The following is a 21898-nucleotide window of genomic DNA, read 5'->3' as shown; positions in this document are numbered from 1 at the left end:
CAAATACATGCAAGTTTAACTTTCACATTTACAATAAGTGTTAAGTAAATAAATATAAAAAATGATTAAACTGAAATCACCCAAACTGTTCTAAAATGCAGAATTGCTTAAACATGACGCTGTTTTAACGAAAGTGAAGATGGCTGCAAATTTTAGCTGATAGACCCTAGGTTCGCTCAGCTAAGCATCCATAGCCTTCAAATTACATTTCTTTTTGTTCCATGGTTGTATATGACAAGTAGTACAAGTTTAGTCCCACACCAAGGTCACTGTTTTTTTTTGATGACTTAACCGAAATAAAAAATCCCTAATGGAAAAACCTGAACGGTATAAACCAAAACCGAACACAACGCCACGAGAATTTGGAGAATACTGAAGAGGAAAAACCATTAGGATTTCAGCCGAAGTTCCGCGCCCTGGGGACCCTTAGAAACAAAATCTTTACTTACCTTTGCAACGATGCAAATAAAAAAAAAAAAAACCGTCAATTTCTCAAAGACACCTTCAAGTCCAAAATCTTTCAAGTATTTTAGTTATGGATATAATTCGCCATTTTAACGTACATACAACTTACGTACAAACCGCCACATTTTAGTTTTACCGCACGTAAACCGATCAGCGAACTCGACAATTTTCTACTTTGGACGAGAAAATTGTGTAATTTGGATGGGAATTTTTTAACGTGTGTTTTCTTATCTAATCCACATCCGAATCAGTCGCACCTAGCGCCACCTTAGCAGTCCCTATTTTGCACCGTTTCATTCAGTGCTTTGCGCGCCCGGTGCCACTAACGCTTAAAGTTGGAGCAAGCGCTTGCTGCATGACATGGATTAGATAAATGTACTTCAAAATATTTTAAGCAGACAGACGAAATTTAATATTTTTTGAAACAATTTAGAACACTTGAAGAAGCACACGTTAGTTTGGTTACCGAGGGACCGTGGATGGTTTAACCAAACAACCGGCAGCGCTTGATTTAAGTTATGTTTTAGTTTGACAATTATCACATAGATGACTACATAGCAACGCGAATGGTGAACATGGAAACCATCGTGTAACTATTTTGTATCATATGTGACAACGTCTGCGGTTTGTCTTCATGGTAACCATCAAAGAAAACAAACATTGTGCTTTTATTAAAACTATGTTTCGTGTTAGTTTGGTTAATATGAAGCCATTCCGCATACTTAGACCTGGTGTACTAAACATTTTTATGCCTGTTTTGCTGTGGCTTGCCGCATCGAAATTCCCAGGAATGAAGTTTTCTTAATAAGAAAACAACATATCCATTTTTACATTTACAGTAATTGCCACGCCGCTCCTAAACTGTAAATGTCTTGACAAACTGAAGACCATTTGAGTTTCAATTTGTCGATTTGAAAATGACTGACAAGATTAAAGTTTCCTTCGAAAGATTTTGAAAAATTTAGTCATTTCTCTTGATAGTGGAGTTCGTCTTTGAAATTATAAAGGTTCTAACCCCATACTCATTATCTAAGCGTAGCAACTACTCGCTGCAACTACAGCGCATGCCTAAGCTATCTAAACTTCCTACCTGCGCATGGCACCGGAATTCCGCCCTGAAAAGGAATGCCCCTTGAAGGAGGTAACCCATCATGCCCTTAACTTAACTTAACCTAGTGCATGTTGCACCTACGGGCGACCTCCAACCGGGGTGGGTTGAACTACTCATGCATTACAGGGGATCCATGCAGGAGTGGCTTAATAGTCAATGTAGAAAGCAGTTCATGAAATTGGCCAACTACAACGACTGCATGCTCTTACCGTACTAGGGGAGAGATATTTTTCTTTCAACCAAAACCACGATCTTCCATTGGTCTTCAATAGGCCTTGCTCGCTTGATCCAGTCTTCAAAGGTCTTCTTACAGATGCTATTTGCATCCTCTACGCTAAGGTACCATTTGTACCCACTAACCCCAAGTTGAAGTTGCCTTCCTTGGGCCAAACTTCACTTGCATTTCCGATTCTAAGCTATGGTCCTGCCTATCCTTCTGCGCAGCAACAACCGCTGCGATCATGCGTAGCTCCTTAAAGCAGTATATTCACACAGAGGTTTTTCGAAGGTAAATTATTTAGAACAACATAATTGTTGCATGCCAGTCACAGACTTAAAATTGTTCATACAAATTCACGCTTACTAAGACACAAATTTTTAAAAGAATTAAAGCAGCACCGATAAACATTATTGGATTATTTTAACCAAAAGAACACTTTTATTACCTCTTAATCAAGACTATTTTTGAAAATGCAGATGTAAATTTCTTTAAATATATATATTTGTATTCCTGCATTAAAAAAATAGCCTTACAGTGGAATATACTGAACACCAGGATTTGTTTTGGCTATTGCCCGAATTATATTAGAGATTTGACCTGTTAACAGGCCTAACTAAATAAAAGGTTTATTATTATTACACTTACGGTTTTCGACGAATCCTTGGCAGTTCGACGACAGACTACGATGAATGACAAGACGATCGGATGTTGAGCAAGGACAGCCACAAAAAAGCCCAAAATAATTTTTTCAAAAATTCAGAACGTTGATGGTGAAACCATCGTATCGAATTCTCAGGCTACCTGACAAACATCACCACTTTTATGTCGACGATGGCAAGCACAGAAACAAGATTGGCCATTTCTTGCAACTGTGCATGTCGTCTACGGCATTAAATCGGAAATATCGACAGCCAGGTGGAAAATTAAGATTTTTAGGCTTTTTCTTTTCATGTTAAAGAAATTCCATGTGTTTATTACTAAAATTTTCAATTAAATAATGTTGAAATTTGGGCATTTGATAGCGGCGTGGTTTTATCCATCATTGCGATTGATTGACCAGTCGTGATCTTAGCAGGAAAATGCCAAGAAAATGTTTTTGAAAAGGTCATAATATTGACTTGTCCATGGAAACAGGCGTTAGGTTGATGGATGCATTGCTCCAGAATAGTGTTTAGTGTTTGCATTCTTTGTAGAGATGGTCTTTAGGACATTAGAAGTCACGTATTTTCAATTTCATCAAAGTATATTGTCCATTCTTGATCATTGTTCAGAGGTCTTCATTAAAGTATATTGTTCATTCTTGATCATTGTTCAGAAGAGTTCATTAAAGTAAATTGTCCATTCTTGATCATTGTTCAAAGGTCTTCGTTAAAGTATATTGTTCATTCTTGATCATTGTTCAGAGGTCTTCATTAAAGTATATTGTCCATTCTTGATCATTGTTCAGAGGTCTTCATTAAAGTATATTGTTCATTCTTGATCATCGTTCAGAGGTCTTCATGAAAGTATATTGTTCATTCTTGATCATTGTTCAGAGGTCTTCATTAAAGTATATTGTCCATTCTTGATCATTGTTCAGAGGTCTTCATTAAAGTATATTGTCCATTCTTGATCATCGTTCAGAGGTCTTCATTAAAGTATATTGTCCATTCTTGATCGTCAGAGGTCTTCATTAAAGTATATTGTCCATTCTTGATCATCGTTCAGTGGTCTTCATGAAAGTATATTGTCCATTCTTGATCATCGTTCAGAGTCTTCATTAAAGTATATTGTCCATTCTTGATCATCGTTCAGAGGTCTTCATTAAAGTATATTGTCCATTCTTGATCATCGTTCAGTGGTCTTCATGAAAGTATATTGTCCATTCTTGATCATCGTTCAGTGGTCTTCATGAAAGTATATTGTTCATTCTTGATCATCGTTCAGAGGTCTTCATTAAAGTATATTGTTGATTCGTGATCATTGTTCAGAGGATTTCATTAAAGTACGTATATTGTCCATTCTTGATCAGAAGGTTTCTACATAGGATAATTGAAGCCAATGTCAGTTCACACTATACTTCCATAAATGAAAAACATTGATAACATACTTACATTGAACATTTTATTCACTCGTAATGTTGTTCAAGGGAAGAAGGAACTGGTCGACAACAGCCACAATTCTCTTCAACCGCTGTGAACAACAACCAGTTTCTTTAATTGTGGAGTCTACGATCATGTTAAATACATCAACATTTGTTTGTTGTTTCTCAATCTCATTTGATGACTATTTGTCGTTTAAGAGAAGAACGGCCATGTCTAAAATCAAGCATAGAGGAAACAAAAGTTACTAAGACAAAACTTTATGGAAAGCCACACTGCACTTTGCATTAATGAACATCACATGCAGTGTCCCAATTCAATGTTTACTCAATGCAAAAGAACTTGAAACAAGACATTTACCTGAACATTTTTTCAAAGCACTCCAAGAGATATTTCACTATTGAATAATTTCCACTTCGGCTAACTGTTCTTCGTGCAACTACCGACTTTCACGTTCAAATGGCACGTTCTGAGTCCTAGACTATGGCCCAAGTTTTACGAATGTGTTGTATTCTGATTGGTCAGTGACTAGGTGTGTTGCAAAAAGTGTTGTGTTGTTATTGGTCATTTACTAGGTGTGTCGTCAATTGTACATTGTGAAATCAGCTGAAATTTAGAATTTGCATGATCATCACTTAGAATTAATCCCCATAGAGCGGTAAATGCAATTTAATACAATATAAATAAAAACGTATACTTCAGCTACAGCAAATAGCAAATCCCAAACATTTAAGTCTCCTTGGGGAACAACTACAAGTTAACATTTGATTTCTTTTAATTAGCATTCTACAAGGTGTACATAAAAACGACGTTTAGCAATTAAACTATTGTAAAATTTCAAAGCCCGATCACTGTGCTAATCTCACTTGTGCATTACATTTCCAATGGAGGAAAATCTTTTGTTCTTGAATCAACGTAGCTAACAATGTTCCATGCACCTGTGGGCTTGGCGTAGTGACAGACATTAAAATTATACAAAGATCTTCAATGGTAAATGAAGGCTGACCAGCTAGTTTTGCACACATCAAAGGAATGAATCGGATAGAAAAATATTATTACAATGTATTTTTTTATTTTTTTATTCAACTACAGCCAGCATTATATGTTGTCCCTTTTAAAGAATTTTCAATCTCCATGCAACAATAAATTTTCATGGCAACTTTTGTTCCGAATCTTTCCACATTCCTTTTTGTATGATAAAAATTAAAAAAGTTGAGCACCTTCAAACGTTCGTTTTCCAGGCCGGCTGCCAAATTTTATCTACTAGGTCCCAGTCTTCACCATCCCATGTAATGATAGTTGCCTTATGGGACACCCAGAATAGGAGCTAGTTGTTAGTTCAATAAACAAGTTTAGGCGACAGCTCTCGTGCTTTTTGTATTTCTTTACTACACCCCAGGCATGCCTAAATCGTTCCACGTCCATGCCATCAATTCTAAAAGTAGATAATAATCTAGAGTAATGATATAAGTCTCTTTTTAACCCATAAGATTTATAGATTTTAAATGGAAAAAATTTATTCCATGTTTGTTCTTATAAATTTATCGTTTTGAGTATCAATGTAGTCTTTTTGCAAAATAACAAAATTACACATCATACAATAAAAGTCTCCCTGTAAAATAGGGCGAGGTTTTCCTTCTGTTGGCTTAAATGCCAAGATTTTATTTTATTTTGATTATTGATAGCTTACATTATACATACGAAGTACATACCTATCTCAGTCTGACTTGTACAGTGCTATAGGTCCATACCCATCGCGCTCCCAGTGCCTATTGTGATGGTTCAAAGTATAACAACAGTCCAGACGAATCAAGAGTGCATTAAATGTGGTTGTTTCCCTGAATACGATGCTAAAAAACAACACATACCAAACATTAAATGAAAGATATTTCAGTATTTTATCATTACATCACATTCTCTGTCATTGTTTAACTATATTTTAGTTAAAGTAACGACAGTGTTTGTTCTGTTTATTATTCTTATTATTCATGATAACATACAAACGACCAATACCAAACAAAATCAACCTTGTACTATCTAATTTTTATTCAACTGTTAATAATCTAGGTTTTGACACTTGTTAAAAACTCTTTAAACTTTATGTGAACTAATGACTGTTACTGTTCTTCCTTTCTTCACTTAAAAAATAAACCATGTTTACTCTGTTTGCAAACGAAGGAGACCTTTTGAAGAACTCGCACCTGGTCGACATTAGGCCTCAGCTGTGAACTGATCTGTTCTCAAGTTCTCGTAAAAGGTTCCCATAAGCCTGTGCAAATACAGTAATTCAGTAAACACTCTTTAATTCTTCAATATGATATATATTGCAGCATGCATAGTAGGTGAACATTTCTACTTGCTAAGAATTCCATAAGCTACAATCAAAATCATAACTTTGGTACTTTAATTTTTAATTCATTATTATTTTACCTAACGTTCGTTTAATATAACTAATCTCACCTTACGTATATGATCAACAATAATGACAGGCATGGACAAGTGTAAATCACACACAAATACAATATCATTTGGATTTGTCACCACAGTCATAGCATACTGTAAACCAATTGATTTATGAAATTTAGACTTCATGTGGAGCAATACATATCGGCGTATTCGACTCTTTTCCAAAGGATAATTTCTTGATATATCTCTTCAAGAATATTAATAAAATGTTGCACCCATTGTCCCTGCCTACCATCAACTGTCAACACAATATTTACAGTAGCATTTATGTTCCATTTATAGCCCACTGGTGAACAAATGCCACTTATCTAAATTTTTGTCTACTTGTCTACTTTTTTTGTCTACATTTTTGTGTCTAACATAGTGAAGCATCACTAAGAAAACAAATCAACTAGAACACGAAGGATGCTATTTGAAAAATTACAAGCAAATATATGTTATTATTATTTAGAGCAGTTTAATGTATGTTTTTCTTGAGGTCAACACGTTAACTAAAAAATACTATAAAATGACATTTATAAAACAAATTCGTGAAAAAACTAAATATTGATATTACTATGTAGAAATTGATATTTATATTATTATTACAGAATGCATCGAGTCTCACAGTCTCAATCAAAGACATCACGCAAAAGATTCTCTAAGACTTTGGCTTCTTTAACTATCTCTCCTTTATTCACTCATCCGTCTTTAATTAATCAACGTTATTGTTACGGCAAAACAACAGCAACACCACCTTTTCTTGGATCATATTTTGCAAATAGGTATCCCGATTTAGTTCTATAAATTCCTTGAACGACAGAGAATCATCGTGATCCTTTCATTTTGTGTCCCAGATCCTAAAAGGCAATGAAAACAGACTCTGGAACATTGTCATGAATATAATTTTCTCATTGTAAACTGTATTAGGAAACAGTTGATGATGCAAGCGACCTCTTTCGATGGACTCCTCAAGACTCAAACCAAACCAAAGCTTATTTAACAAAACCAAAAAAAGTATCGTTTCCATGAACTTTCGAATGATTTGATTCATAAATAACAAACCCAGAAATGACAAATGTAATAATATCCATAATGATATGTACTGCTTATCGCTTGTAAAATTAACTATTATTGTCAAAGGGAGTTGAGTGGGATGGGGGTAATCTGGGGGTAGAAATATAGTGAATTTGTAATAATGGATACTTTTTCATATTACTCGACCAAAGAGTTTCCGGTTACGGCGGGCTAACCACGTGACACGTTCAGTGAAAGATAAAAAAAGAGCAAAAGATACTAACATTTAAAACAGAATCATCCTTACTTACTACAGCCACACCAGTTATTATTCTCGATCCCCCCGAACCACCAAGAACCATTTTCACGTCACCTTTTGAATCAACAACTATAGTTGGACAAGCTGTTGATACAGAGCGTTTCCCAGACTGAATAAACTTGGCTTTTGACGCTTTTGGTTGATAACTTTTTGATGTATTTGGTAACGAAAATGAACTCATATGATTGTTGTAGACTATCCCTGTTGTATAGGATCGAATCTTTGCACCAAAACTGAATAAAAAAAGTAATTGTATGTGGTTATAAATAGCACATTGAAAATGAGCGACCTGCAAAGCAAACTGCTAGATGTAGGCAGGGTTTTGACGTAGTTATGTTTCCATTTGAAATATTTTTGTATGCTCCAGTGTAGTGTTAACTGTGTAAAATACTAGCATGATCCTTAAGCTCAAACAACAAATGCAGTTGTGTAAAAGAGCGGTAATTGACCGTCGATCACCGTAGCCAATACAACGAGATAAAGTTGTAGCTTTCAAATTGAACTATGAAAATGCTTACCAATAACCAACTGTGTAGTGACAGACATAGCATCTCCAGTTGACAAAATTACTGATACATGTGTAGTCCCAGAGTCTTTTCTGGTGGAGTATAAGTCTTCATAGTAAAAACTATCGTGTGTTTCATTGTTCTATATCTTTTTACGCAAATCTTCAGCATATGTTGTATTTATTTGAACATCCTGTGACTGGAAAATAAAAATCACCAATTTAAAAAATTAATATTATTATAATGAAACATCATCCGAATGAAAAGTTCATGTTTAATTCGATATTTGAGAAAAAAAACTTAAGACAAGAAAAACAAGACAATTTTTCATTTTAACAGTAATATTTACAATTTATTACAAATTCATCATCAGAGTCTACATAGAATTGACTTGTTTTTTCTCCCATATTGAGTTAAACATGAACTTTTATTCGAGTATGTTTCATATTATACTAACAAAGTAAACATGTTTATATTTTATATGATATAAGGAGTTTTTACTTTATCGACTGTTACTTTCATGATTTATGGGGTTTATAAAACTGTTTTTTTTCTCTTTCGTTCGTTTATCAAATCTTGCAAAACATCAACTGGACAAGATTCATTAACAAGTACATACCCAAAGGTTGCTTCCAACCTCAGATATGCTTAAGCATGAATACAAGACCGATGTTGCCATTTTTTGTTCGATATCCACAAAGTCCTCTACTCCAACAATCTTATCGTCTGTGATGTTGTAGTAAAGGTGTGTTTTTAATGATATCTCATCAACACAAAGAGTGCACAGCTTTTCATATCATTCATGTAACACACTTCTTCTTTCAACAGATTTAAGGTTGCCTGAGGAATACCAGCTGCTATTGGAGTTCGTGAAACAAACCGTCTAATTGAAGACTTTCTTGGCAGAATAAACAGCTTGGAGAGGAGGCTATACGCTTTGCCACTAGTATGATACAATGAAACTGCTAAGGACTTCATTTCTGGTGAGTACTTTCTTCCATGTTTTTTTGTTGAATGTAACTTCAGTTGCAATTCTATAAAATTAGACAGTTATATTAGCCATAATATCTTGGAATCTTGTCTATGGTTTGCAAAGAACATTTGCTAGGGACAACTCTAGAACCAACACTTATTAGCACATCAATTCCTTCTTCTGACCCAAGCAGTGACTGCACTTCCTCATTGCAACTGCATTGCAACAACTACAATGTTATAAAGAAATAAAACAGTATGACTTGTATGTGGATGCACAGCATACTTTTATATCAGGTGACAATACAGCTGTTACAATCATTATGAGTTGTATGTGGATGTACAGCATACTTTTATATCAGGTGACAATACAGCTGTTACAATCATTATGAGTTGTATGTGGATGCACAGCATACTTTTATATCAGGTGACAATACAGCTGTTACAATCATTATGAGTTGTATGTAGATGTACAGCATACTTTTATATCAGGTGACAATACAGCTGTTACAATCATTATGACTTGTATGTGGATGCACAGCATACTTTTATATCAGATGACAATACAGCTGTTACAATCATTATGAGTTGTATGTAGATGTACAGCATACTTTTATATCAGGTGGCAATACAGCTGTTACAATCAGTGCATGTTACCCATTATAAATTATTGTGATAAATATCAGTTCTATCAATTTTAAAGTACCTTCTCTGAAAAAGTTTTGATTTCTGATGCTGGTAAATCATCAAAAGTTAGTTTGAGCTGTTCACACAGACTTGAAACCACATAGTCATAAACCCAAGGTTTTAAAATGCATGGTGACAGACCACATTGCAAAATGGAGGCAGCCATAAGATTTCCAGCATACAAAAATTCATTCTCTGTCATTGCTGATGTTGAGATAATGGGAACACCAGTTATGAACAGTCGTTGTGTAATTTCTTTAAGAACTTCTGCAAACATAAAGGATTTTTTAAATTCTCTAGATATAAATATGTGACAATGACTGTTTAAAGGCAATAGACTTTTGTACTTTTTAAAAACAAAAAATGGATGAGTCAAACCTGTTAAAAATTCTTTCCTTGGTCTTCCAGTACCTTGAGCAGGCTCACCAATAAAAACTACTTTAAGTTTATTTTCATCGATAATCCAGCTACAACATTTTCTTGTCTCAATGTAATTAGCAAATACCTGGCCTCTCCTTACATTTATTCTAGATTGTGCTTTGAGATTTTTCACTAACGGTTCAAGAATATCTGAAATTGACTTCACACAAGTATCCAAACTCACATATTCAGTGACATCTTCACTTGTGTGTCCTTCTGCAATATCAACTGAAAGTTCAAATTTTCTTTCTTGATAAAATGCCCGTCAGTTAGCATTTTCTTCACATATGTCTGCATGTAATACAATGTCTTTATCTACAAAATTTCCATGACAAGTGGGACACTGTACATAAATATTTTTATTTCTAGGATTTGTAGGGCAATGCCCAAATGGCAAGGCTGTTTGGGAAGATTCGTTTCTTTTAGAAGTCAAAGAAAAATCAGACTTTGATGTTGACAAGCCATCTCGATTTAGTTAAAAGGACATAGTAGGTTCATCGGATGTCTCATCAGGTAAGGAATGAAAATCATAAAATTCATCATCATCAGAAGACACTACTGAAAGATCTACGACTTGTTTCTTATTTCCTTCAGTTTCATACTTATTTTTAGTAGTTTTTTAAGTTGACTTTGCTACCAGAACAAAAAATTGATCATGATCAGAGTGTTCTTTTATGTCAGCGCCAGTACTTTCTCCCTATCAAAATCTTTGCAAACTTTTACAGGTAATTTGGAGCCTCTTTTCACTGTTAGAGTACCATCGTTTACGGTGATTATGTCTACCTGTATTACAACAAGATTATCCACAGGCTTTTTTGAAGGTGGACATTGACTAGTTGATTTCCTTTTCGATGACGAGCTCGAGATCTTCGTGTTAAATCCTACTCTACATTCTCCTTTTATAGACATGTAATGGTCTAATGTCTTCGCATGATTACATACCGACAATTTTGCTTCTAGTTTAGATCCGCATTTGAAACATAATCTGTCCGTAAAACTTAGTTCATTTCCACAAGTTCCTTTTTCCGCCATTTTGTTACGGAAATGACATGTCTTAAAAGTATTGTGATCATACTTCATGTTGGACAACATTTAGGTGTCTAAAGTCTGATCAAAAAATATTTACGGATTTGAAAAATCTTTTCGGATTTTCAAACTCAAAGTATTTTCCCATTTAGAAATATATTTTTACATTTTCGATATATAATTACAGACTGGAAATATATTTTTGGATTTGAAAAATATTTTGCGATTAAAAATATATTTTCACAGTGGCCCTTCTCCGCTTCCGTACCAAGGGAACGGTAATAAAATTCAAACATGTTAACAACAGAAACAATAAAAATCATAAGGCCGTATCTTTGTTTTACATAACAATAAAGGCCCAAAATTATTTGCCACGTATCAACTCAAACGACGCTGATATTTGAAACTTAACTTATCAGAACGTTAAATCTATCTAAATGTTCAACTGTTCAAAGCTTCATGCCATTAACCAGTAAAAGGTTTGTAAAACAAAAGATAAAGAATTTTCATGCGCGATTACGACGTACAAATATGCCCATGGGAGCTTATAATTCTGTAATTGTAGATTAATCAAAGTCAAACAAAGTTACAATTCCAAACAACAACAATTTTCTTACCAAAAACAAATCATTGCGATCTTAAACAAGGTATGTTTACGTTGATGTGTTCGTTTATATATATAGAAGTTAAAATGATTGTTATAGTAACTATTAGTCGTTGGCCCACAACGTCTGTTTGTAAAATATGTGTTACTTCATTTTTCACGTTATCGCTTGTGTTATTATTGAAGGAAATTTATGACTCAATTTTCACTTTGAAATCGCAAATTTATAAATGCATGGCATCATTGAATATTTTAGACATTTAAGTCGTTTTAGAAGTAGAAATATTGATCAGGAAGTGTGTTATCTTTGTGATAAACTAGTTTGTAAGTCCACATTTTAAATGCGGCTAAAGAATTTGCAAATCTTTTTGACGTTACAATTGTCTTTCGTGAAGCTTTGGTTGCGAAGGTTCATGTATGCAAATTCATCGCATTATAGTCACAATAAATTTAAAAGCAGATATGAGTATTGCAACTTATTAATTCTTTTTAACACTCCCACTTTATGATCATATCTTAAATTAAACGAGAAAAAGTTGCGAAATCAGACATTGTAAATTTTCATACGTTGAGTATGTATCTGAGGTTTATACGGTGGCCCACAAGTACAATACACGAACACAAATAGAAGTACACGAACACAAATGGAAGTACACGAACACAAATGGAAGTACACGAACACAAATAGAAGTACACAAACACAAATAGAAGTACACAAACACAAATAGAAGTACACGAACACAAATAGAAGTACACAAACACAAATAGAAGTACACGAACACAAATAGAAGTACACAAACACAAATAGAAGTACACAAACACAAATAGAAGTACACGAACACAAATAGAAGTACACAAACACAAATAGAAGTACACAAACACAAATAGAAGTACACAAACACAAATAGAAGTACACAAACACAAATAGAAGTACACAAACACAAACAGAAGTACACCAACACAAATGGAAGTACACAAACACAAATGGAAGCACACAATGTTACACAAACACGCAATTCAACAGCGAATGATCAGATCATTTTTTTCTCGTATACGATTAGAAGCTTGAGACTTGTCATTATAGACAAATTTTCTGATGTTTTGTCAGACTTGTGGCACAGCCATTAACCATCAAAAAGCCAATTTCTGTGGGAACTGCGGTGCAGAAATAATGAAATGCACACCAGACCGTGAATATGAAGGTACATCTCAAAGTACATCTTACACCATTGATCATAATTCTACAAAGCAGTCTTTAACCTTCTGTGAGTTTATGGAAAGAAGACAAAAATTACAGACTCAAGAAGAAGAGATTAACTCCATTCAAAAACGGAAGAAGAATGAACGTGTGTGTCACATCTCGAAAAGAAAAGAACAAAGAAGAACTGGTTAAGGTGAGTGTCTTTGTAAGTTCCCATTCTCAGTTTAAGATGTTCATGTCAGATATCTACAAACACAGTTTTAGTTGTACTTTGTTACCCCCCAATGAACCCTTTCTTATTGTTATTTATTATCTTTGTGCAGATCAATATAGGAGTTGCAGAGGTTGATGTTGACTGCAGAAAATTGAAAATTAGAAGAGGATCCCTTCTTCCAGTTGAAGTGCTAAAAACTGATTATCATGTTGCTGTTAAAGAAAAGGGAATTACAAAACAATTGGCACACAACAAACATATGAGAGAAATTGGTCATTGTGGTTGGATTCTTTTGTATCCAGATTTTGATCAGGTGCTTCATCTCCCTGGAACACAAAGTCCATTCTCAGTGGAAAAGTATAAAGAGTCCATAGGAAGAGCATATTCTCGTGTCAACTTATATTTATGTCGAATACATGACTATGAACGTAAGTAGCACCCTTACACTTCACAATAAAAATACCTGTAAATGTTCTGTACATAGTCTTTACCATAGTCATAGGGCAGCAATGAATGTATGCACATATTGCTGGTGCCATATATTTAGACATGTTAATCTTAATGTGAGAGAACAGTTGACATACAATTTTGTTTGCTTAAAATGAATTATGGGCTTGTCTTACAAAAATGTTTGAATGAAATGTGTAACTGTTATGTCGTAGTTGCGAATGACCTGGATGATAGTGAAGAACTGGCACATATATATGCTGGGATGGAGAGCAAACCATGTTCACCGACAATACAGGCAGTTGCTAATGATACATCCCCTTCAAGCAATGTTTGTGAGATGCCTGATCCTCTAAATGCATTTAACTCTGATGATGTTCCAGATTCTTTAATGATAGCTGCTATGGAAACACCTTCCAATGATTTGGAAAATAGTTTTGAAGGGGATGTGCAGTTTAGACTTCATGAAGGTTTGTTGTTACTTTTGTGACCTTATTTTGTATAGTAATTGGATTAATATATGATATGGGAATTGTAAAATTAAATTTTATTCTTAAAGAATTGCATAAGTCATTTGTCACATTTGAAATATGAACAAAGATAATTCATTATTATTATCTTGAATTATTTTTTGATGTATTCTTTGTTATTTAACATTGATCCTGTGGTGGTCTTTGTATAAATGGTTTTCTTAACTTTTACTCACATTGTGAGATACTGAAAAGCAATATTTTTAGAAAATCTATTGTAAATTAGAGCTTTACACAAAACCAAGCAATTGTTGTTCTTTGTTGGGTTAGGTATATAAAATTATGAATTTGAAATTTCCCAATTGAAGGTGATAAATTAATGGAATGGTGAAAGCAGCAAATCTACAGAAACTGTTCAAAACATATTGCATATTTAGGTTACGTTGTTTTTTTCTAGATCAGAGCGATTCACTAAATCATGCCGACGTAATGGATCGTGGAACAAGTTCAATCATGGTGCAGTTTGAAAGAAGCCAGCCTGAAGTCACTCCCGACAAAATGGAAATAACTATTCATCGATCAACACTTATGAAAGATCTAATTGCTGCATTTTGTGATCCCAAAGTGTCGAATTCAATTTTGTTTTTTAAAGTCGTTGATGCACGAGGTGTTGAAGAGAGAGGTGAAGGAAAGGGTGTTGCTAGGGATGTGCTTACAGAATTTTGGTGTCTCTTCTTTCAGTCTCTTGCTGTAGGGGCCGCGGCTAAAGTTCCCGTAATACGACATGATTACCAGAAAGATCAGTGGGAAGCAATAGCTAGAATATTGTTATACGGATACAGCAAAGAGGGGATTTTCCCTATTTCCTTGTCAGCCGTTTTTGTCGCTAGTTGTATTCTGGGCGATGACGACATTTCTGACGATATGTTGTTGCAGGCATTTAAGCTGTATGTATCTGAAGATGAAAAGATGTCATCATTGATTGTTTGCAAAATTGCGAGAACTTCGTGCAGAATACGGACTTATTAGACCTGCTAAGCAGCTACAACTGTTACAGAAATCCAAGCGGCGAAAACATTGAAAGTATTATCTCCCAACTTGCCCATCAAGAACTCATTCAGAAACCGCGCTACGTAAGCAACTGCTGGAATCCGATACTACAATCGATGAATGTCGAAAGTACACAATTCCAGAATATCTCAAACATTCTTTTGTTTTACGATGAAAAAAAGCCTACGCCAAAGAAAGTCATTAAAATGCTTGATGCATCTCCGCAAAATGACAACGAGCACGTAACGTTCGAACACTTGACCAAATTCATTAAATCTCTTGGAAGTAACGTCGGTGCATTTCTTCAGTTCACTACTGGAGCCAGTGTGGTTCTGCCCGAAATGAAATTAAAGGTCACATTCACTGACTTAAATGGTTTAGCTCGTCGGCCTGTGGCGCATACTTGTGGTCCTTTACTTGAAGTCCCTAGCACCTATCAGTGCTACAATGAGCTAGTTGAAGAGTTCTCATCAATTCTTCGCGAGAAGAGTTCGTGGACTTTTGATATTGTCTAATGGGGACATTGAAGTTATATCTACGTACGCTTTATCTGAATTTTATGTGGCACTCTAGTTTTGTTAGCTTTGTACATGTTATGACATGTGATGTTTCGTTGTTGTTGGTGAAATCCATGATATACTGTTAAAACAATCTTTCACATTATTTTATTTTCTATGTCAAAACTAAATATCTACTGTAGTTTTACTTTCAATCTATTTTTTTGGTTGGCAAGAGCGATGTATAGGATTTTTCATCACTTCCGTGGCTCTATTGTTACGTAAGAGCGTTTGCGATTCTTAATAAAGGTTTGAAAAAGTTATTTTTCATGTCATACATAACAACAGTTCCTCTACAAGAGAAAGTGCTTTACAAATATTTAACACACCAGCACATGGCACTAATTATTCTAAGAATGATTTGGTTGTGCTTCTGCTAACAAACGTTCATACGTGATCAACGCACTTCTCCAGTTCTGCGGTGTTTCAACTTCAAGCAAATGTGCATTGTATGTAAAATATTCTTGATAAATACAATTTTCATTATCTGTCATGCCAATGAAGTCTTCCGCCTGATTAAGATCTCGTTGATCAAACATTTTCTTGTAATCTTCTGCTTCAACAGATTCAGGAAGAAAATAAAGCTGATTTGGAATACCAGGTACAGTATGGTAGCGTGATTTGCGTACGTAATGAGAATTCCATGATTCTTTCATTTCACTTAGTGAGTCCTTCATCACTGGGTGAAAGCAGAACCAAAGACACTGAAGATGCATAACGTTGCTAGTATCCAGTACACCGCGGGCAATAAGATCCTTAAAAGTTTATCCACCATGACGCCCATGATTTACGCAACATGGCCCACCAGGCTTCTATCCTTTGGTTGGTATGCGATGACCCATAGCGATGTGCTTTTAAATCTGCTAGAGAATCCTGGTGGTTTCTTCGTAGAAAGCATTGAATGGTGGCCATTATACCATTCTCCGTACCTCTATCGGTTCTTAACAGAGTAGGACAACATTGTATGTTCTGAACACAGTCGAAAAACAAACGACCAACGACTCGAGGATCGTTATTCGATTTGACGATTTCCAACCATAATATTCGGCGACTAAAGCCATCAATGCATCCATGAATTGCAAAGCCATATGGCTTCAGTTTATCATAACCGTCAGCGTGCCACGCATAGTTGGGTCCGGGATTCAAATAGTTTCTTCTTGTAAGCCTGTTTGCTCGTCGAAGTCTCGATGCTTCAGGGTCGATTTCTTTAAGTACAGTTTGAACAACCGAACGTCGTACTTGTACGTTATATTTAGATTGCAGTCTTCTCCAAATAGCTCTATAGCCAAGCATATTACCGCATCCATCAATTTCTCGTAAAATGTATTCTCTGATACGATTTTCGTCAACAACATTCCCGCGCCGACGCAACCCAAACTGTTTTAACTTATTTAAAAGCGTACTTCTTGAAATGGAAATGCCATGGAATTTATCGAGTAAACTCAAAATAGTTTTGTATTGATAATTCTTACTAAAATAATATCGTATCGCTTCTTCCATTTTGTGGATGTAAGCTCAAAGTATTAAATCGTTAGCAATTGTGATGACCGCTATACTTCTCATTTAGTCATTGTTGCTATTTAACCAGAATATGAATTTGTGTTTGTGTACTTCCATTTGTGTTGGTGTACTTCTGTTTGTGTTTGTGTACTTCTATTTGTGTTTGTGTACTTCTATTTGTGTTTGTGTACTTCTATTTGTGTTTGTGTACTTCTATTTGTGTTTGTGTACTTCTATTTGTGTTCGTGTACTTCTATTTGTGTTTGTGTACTTCTATTTGTGTTTGTGTACTTCTATTTGTGTTCGTGTACTTCTATTTGTGTTTGTGTACTTCTATTTGTGTTCGTGTACTTCTATTTGTGTTTGTGTACTTCTATTTGTGTTCGTGTACTTCTATTTGCGTTTGTGTACTTCCATTTGTGTTCGTGTACTTCCATTTGTGTTCGTGTATTGTACTTGTGGGCCACCGTAGGTTTATCACCACGTACTTACTTCCAAAATATCTTAAAAAACGGTATAATTTTGTAAAATGTATACTTATTTCTATAGAGTCCTTAAGTGTGACGTCACGTTACCATGGAGCTAAAAAATGCAGTTCTAAACAAAATATCTTATGCGAGCGCTTTGGACACGCTTCCTTTGTTTTGAATGTCTAAAGCTTTAATTATCCAGTGTAATCCCACAAAAGACAATAAAAAAAAACAGGAATGGTTAAAAGGTAATCCAAGGGATCAACTTTTGTTTAAGAAGTGTAAAGGACGCGGGTCAAACGGGCAAAATGGTTTACTGTTTTGCTCCTACATGTGGCCATTCGTCGGAGGGCAACACTTGCAAGTTCTTTGCTTTTCCAAGCGCTACAATGCTGAACGACGAGTACAAGAGATGGTTCGACTCATAAGGTATGAACTGATATTCAAAAAGAATTCCTTATTCGGTGAAAATTTGATGAATTACGTGATTTTAAGTGAGATTTACGGACTCTATTCAGGTGAAGAGTTGACATCAGGACATGAGGGAGAATCATCGAATACTGAATGATAGAAGCTTCAGCTAGTTGCCTTTTTAACGGTCGCTCTGTATTTTCCGTAGCCAAAACCTTAAATCTTAGTGCTTTGGAAGGTATAATCCATCAATTTTGAGGATCAAATTATCACTTTAATGAAAGTATGACAGAGCAACACACAGCTTCACCTAGCCCAATTGTTTCATTGTAGTGTGGCCACAATTTCTAACATTGTTATAGCATTCACTCATGTTTTGCATGAAATTTTGTTTGACGACCTAATGACGTCGATTCCATCCCAGAAACAAAAAAACAAGATCTCTGCACCCTCCTCTTTCAGGCAATTTGAATCCTGTCTGCACAGATATTGAGCTTGCTACACCGGGATTGATGAGTCAGCAAAATGCAACCTTTTTATCATACAGAGGAATGAATTCCTTTAAGGTAATAGTTGGTGTTGCACCAAATGGAGTCATTACTAATGTCAGTCGGCTGTATCCAGGTTCTATTTCAGACAAGGCCATTGTGCAACAGTCTGGACTCCTTAATCACTTGACAGCTGGAGATATGATTCTGGTGGACAAGGGTTTCCTTATCCAAGATGTTGTACCACATGGTGTCTGTGTCAATATTCCACCTTTTCTGAATAATGGAACTTTCACAGAGAGTGAGGTCAAAAAGCCATAGCTAAAGCACAGATTCATGTCGAAAGAGCCAATGCTAGGCTGAAAGACTTCAAAATTTTAGGTGTCATTCCTTTGTATTTGCACTGCTATGCTGACATTTTGTTTCAGTTATGTGCAACACTTGTAAATTTGCAATTTCCTCTCATCAAAGAGGGATGCGAAGATATGGTTTTTGAGTAGTTTTATGCTTGAAGACTACATTGGACAGTTTTTTAATAATTATTGTTGTTCAAATAGAAATAAAATAATTTGTAGACTGAGGCTTACTTAGAAGAAAATACAGCTAGAGGGGTGGGGGCTGGAAGCATTCTAATATAACAGTAAAGGGATGATTTTACCTCCTAGGGATTACAATATTTATCATCTGGTACAGCCTGGGTGTACATAGGGTGTCAAATTAGATCACTGTGAGAATTCTTTTATCATGTTTAGGAGAACAGAAGTTAAAAGAAGTTTTGACATATGTTTTACAATGGATGTCTTTTTGGGGATAAAAATAAAAGCAAGTACTGCCCACAGTTACCCTTGAGGGGTCTTTCTGAACATTTCCCATGAGCATCTCATCACTTTTATATGGGAATTTTCCTTCCCCCCAGGAAAACAACATTAAATGATGTACCATATTTCCATGTCTTTTAAATACCATGTTATCCTTGTGTTTATTAATAAAAATGCAAATATATGTATAGCCTGTTACCACAACTCCCTCACACCAAACTAGTAGTGGTAGGTCAATTTGAGGACTGAAAACCGACGAGTATCATTACTTTTTAAAACAAATCGTTCATTAAAAAGCCTTTTTTTATTTCACTACAAGAGAAAATCACGCCCTCGTGTTCATTTGGGCAACAAAAACAGTGTAAAACTTAATCTTGACATTTGGCATTCACCGTCACTTTATAAACCTTTTCTTTCATTCTTGCGTGTACTTCTCCTCGTAAAACACTCTGCTGGTAAGTAAATGCTTCAATGTGATCTGACTTAAGAGGTTTTTCCCCTTTTTTATAGATTGCTTTTCTTCTGAGAAGAAAAAAAAAAGCGAAGCGATGGATAATGTCTCCATTTTGAATCGAATGGGCGCTTGTTTGGAACTGAGATTTTTAGCACCATGGAAACGTGACGTCACCACTTAAGGACTCTATTGATCAATTTGATCCAAATTATATTCAAACTTATGAACAAAAACAATAAAAATCATCAAACCATATCTTTGCTTTACATAACAATCTATTCTTAAGATGTTTTAAATTCCGTAGCGCAAAATAATTTTCAACATATCGACTCGAAGGAAGAATATATGATGCTTAACTTGTCAGAACTTTAAATCTTTCTAAAAGTTCAACTGTTCAAGGCTACACGCCGTTAACTAGTTAAAAGGTTTGTAAGACAAAAACAAAGAATTTTCATGCTTGATTACGACGTACAAATGTGACCCATGGAAGCTTGTAATTCTGTAATTGTAGATAAATCAAACGAAGTTACAATTCCAAACAAGAACAATATGCTTACCAAAAACAAATAACTGCCATCTTAAACAAGGTAAGGCTTATTTTAAAGTATATTTAATTTTTTATGACTCACTACGAAGTACATTTACTTTAAAATAGCAAATGGACTCATGCATGTCATCATTGAATAGTATAGATATTTATTGTCGATTTCAGTTAACTTTTCAAATGGCGGTTGCCAAGTTACTTTCTAATGTTGCCAGTTACATTTCCAAATATGGAATATTCGATATGAACTTGTCAACTTGAGTTAACAAGTTGTCTACTTGAGTACTGAAGTTGTGAACTAAAGTTGCGAAGTACTGGCAAACGCGAAAGTTCTTTGTACCCTGTAGACATTTGGCAACGAATCCGTTCAGTAAGCAAGGAAAAGCTTTACCAATAGAAGTAAGAAATGAAATACTTGAAATGTGATTAAATAACGAGCGTTTGACAAACATTTCGAAACAATTAAATCTACCGTATAAGACTATATCAAATATATTAGATCTATGGGTAGACACTGGTTCTATTGCACCTCGCCAGAGTGTGCATGTCATCATTGAATAGTATAGATATTTAAGTCGTTTTCGAAGTAGCAATATTGATCAGCAAGTGTGTTTATTTTTGTCATAAACTATAGTATCGCTTATTAAATTTTGTAAGTTCACATTTTAAATGGGGCTAAAGAATTTTGTTTATCTTTGTGACGTTGCATTGTCTTTCGTCGATGCTAAGTTGTTGACGCTAAGGTTGTTATGTGCAAATTCATCGCATTAAATAATACAATACTGAAGATCTCTGATTTCCTATCAACTTGATAACCTTATAAGTACAGCTAGGCAATCAAAAAATTCTGCACATCTGTGTAAAAGGAAGCATGCATATGTGACGTCATTCGTGTCACGTGTCCTAAGATATAAATATTACAACTTATTAATTCCTTTTAACACTCCCACGTAATAGTCATATATTAACATAAATAACAAATGTTCATGACACAAACTTAAAACGTATCATTGTTTTTTGACTTCAACTACTTCGAATAGCTTTGATATTAAAATTTTGATATTAAACTTTTGAGAGTCTTTTGGTCATTAAATCACCAAACATGTCTTCTGTTTGGCAGCACTTGAAAGAAATGATGTTATTTTTGACGTGTTGTCACACATTGTGATACGACACATCTATTTTATTCCAATTTATTCCAATTTATTCCTATTTTATTCAACTACTTCCAATAGCTTTGATATTAAAGTTTTGATAATAAACTTTTGAGAGTCTTTTGGTCATTAAATCACCAAACATGTCTTCTGTTTGGCAACACTTGAAAGAAATGATGTTATTTTTGACGTGTTGTCACACATTGTGATACGACACATCTATTTTATTCCAATTTATTCCAATTTA

The 21898-nt window shown here is 34.8% G+C and overlaps 2 protein-coding genes, 2 long non-coding RNA genes and 1 pseudogene across 5 annotated transcripts; 2 read left to right on the top strand and 3 right to left on the bottom strand.

The window, feature by feature from the left end:
• Nucleotides 1-21898, bottom strand: part of LOC124456691 — a 64097-nt pseudogene that overhangs the window by 24052 nt on the left and 18147 nt on the right.
• LOC124456738 lies at nucleotides 6755-8358 on the bottom strand. Its single transcript, XR_006952427.1, has 3 exons — nucleotides 8177-8358; nucleotides 7651-7891; nucleotides 6755-7182 (listed from the first exon to the last, which is right to left on the bottom strand). It is a non-coding gene; the product is annotated as an uncharacterized LOC124456738 (long non-coding RNA).
• On the bottom strand, nucleotides 8961-11227 carry LOC124456741. 2 transcript variants are annotated; one of them, XR_006952432.1, is made up of 3 exons: nucleotides 10202-11227; nucleotides 9843-10090; nucleotides 8961-9198 (listed from the first exon to the last, which is right to left on the bottom strand). It is a non-coding gene; the product is annotated as an uncharacterized LOC124456741 (long non-coding RNA). The 2 variants fall into 2 exon arrangements; XR_006952433.1 differs by lacking the exon at nucleotides 8961-9198 and having other exon boundaries at nucleotides 9498-10090.
• On the top strand, nucleotides 12810-16311 carry LOC124456685. The gene is made up of 4 exons (XM_047007054.1): nucleotides 12810-13267; nucleotides 13398-13716; nucleotides 13951-14205; nucleotides 14663-16311. Exons 1-4 carry the CDS (start codon nucleotides 13214-13216, stop codon nucleotides 15232-15234), a joined length of 1200 nt encoding a protein of 399 aa, XP_046863010.1. The 5' UTR covers nucleotides 12810-13213; the 3' UTR covers nucleotides 15235-16311.
• LOC124456703 lies at nucleotides 17866-19683 on the top strand. The gene is given in 4 exon segments (XM_047007082.1): nucleotides 17866-18211; nucleotides 18301-18431; nucleotides 18656-18988; nucleotides 18991-19683. Coding segments are annotated over 3 exon segments (609 nt in total). The 5' UTR covers nucleotides 17866-18211; nucleotides 18301-18346; the 3' UTR covers nucleotides 19182-19683.

This window comes from Xenia sp. Carnegie-2017, unplaced genomic scaffold (genome assembly GCF_021976095.1).
Source record: "Xenia sp. Carnegie-2017 unplaced genomic scaffold, XeniaSp_v1 HiC_scaffold_6, whole genome shotgun sequence".
NCBI classification, from domain to species: domain Eukaryota; kingdom Metazoa; phylum Cnidaria; class Anthozoa; order Malacalcyonacea; family Xeniidae; genus Xenia; species Xenia sp. Carnegie-2017.
The sequence above is the reverse complement of the archived record's forward strand: the minus strand, read 5'-3'. Positions and strand labels throughout refer to the sequence as shown.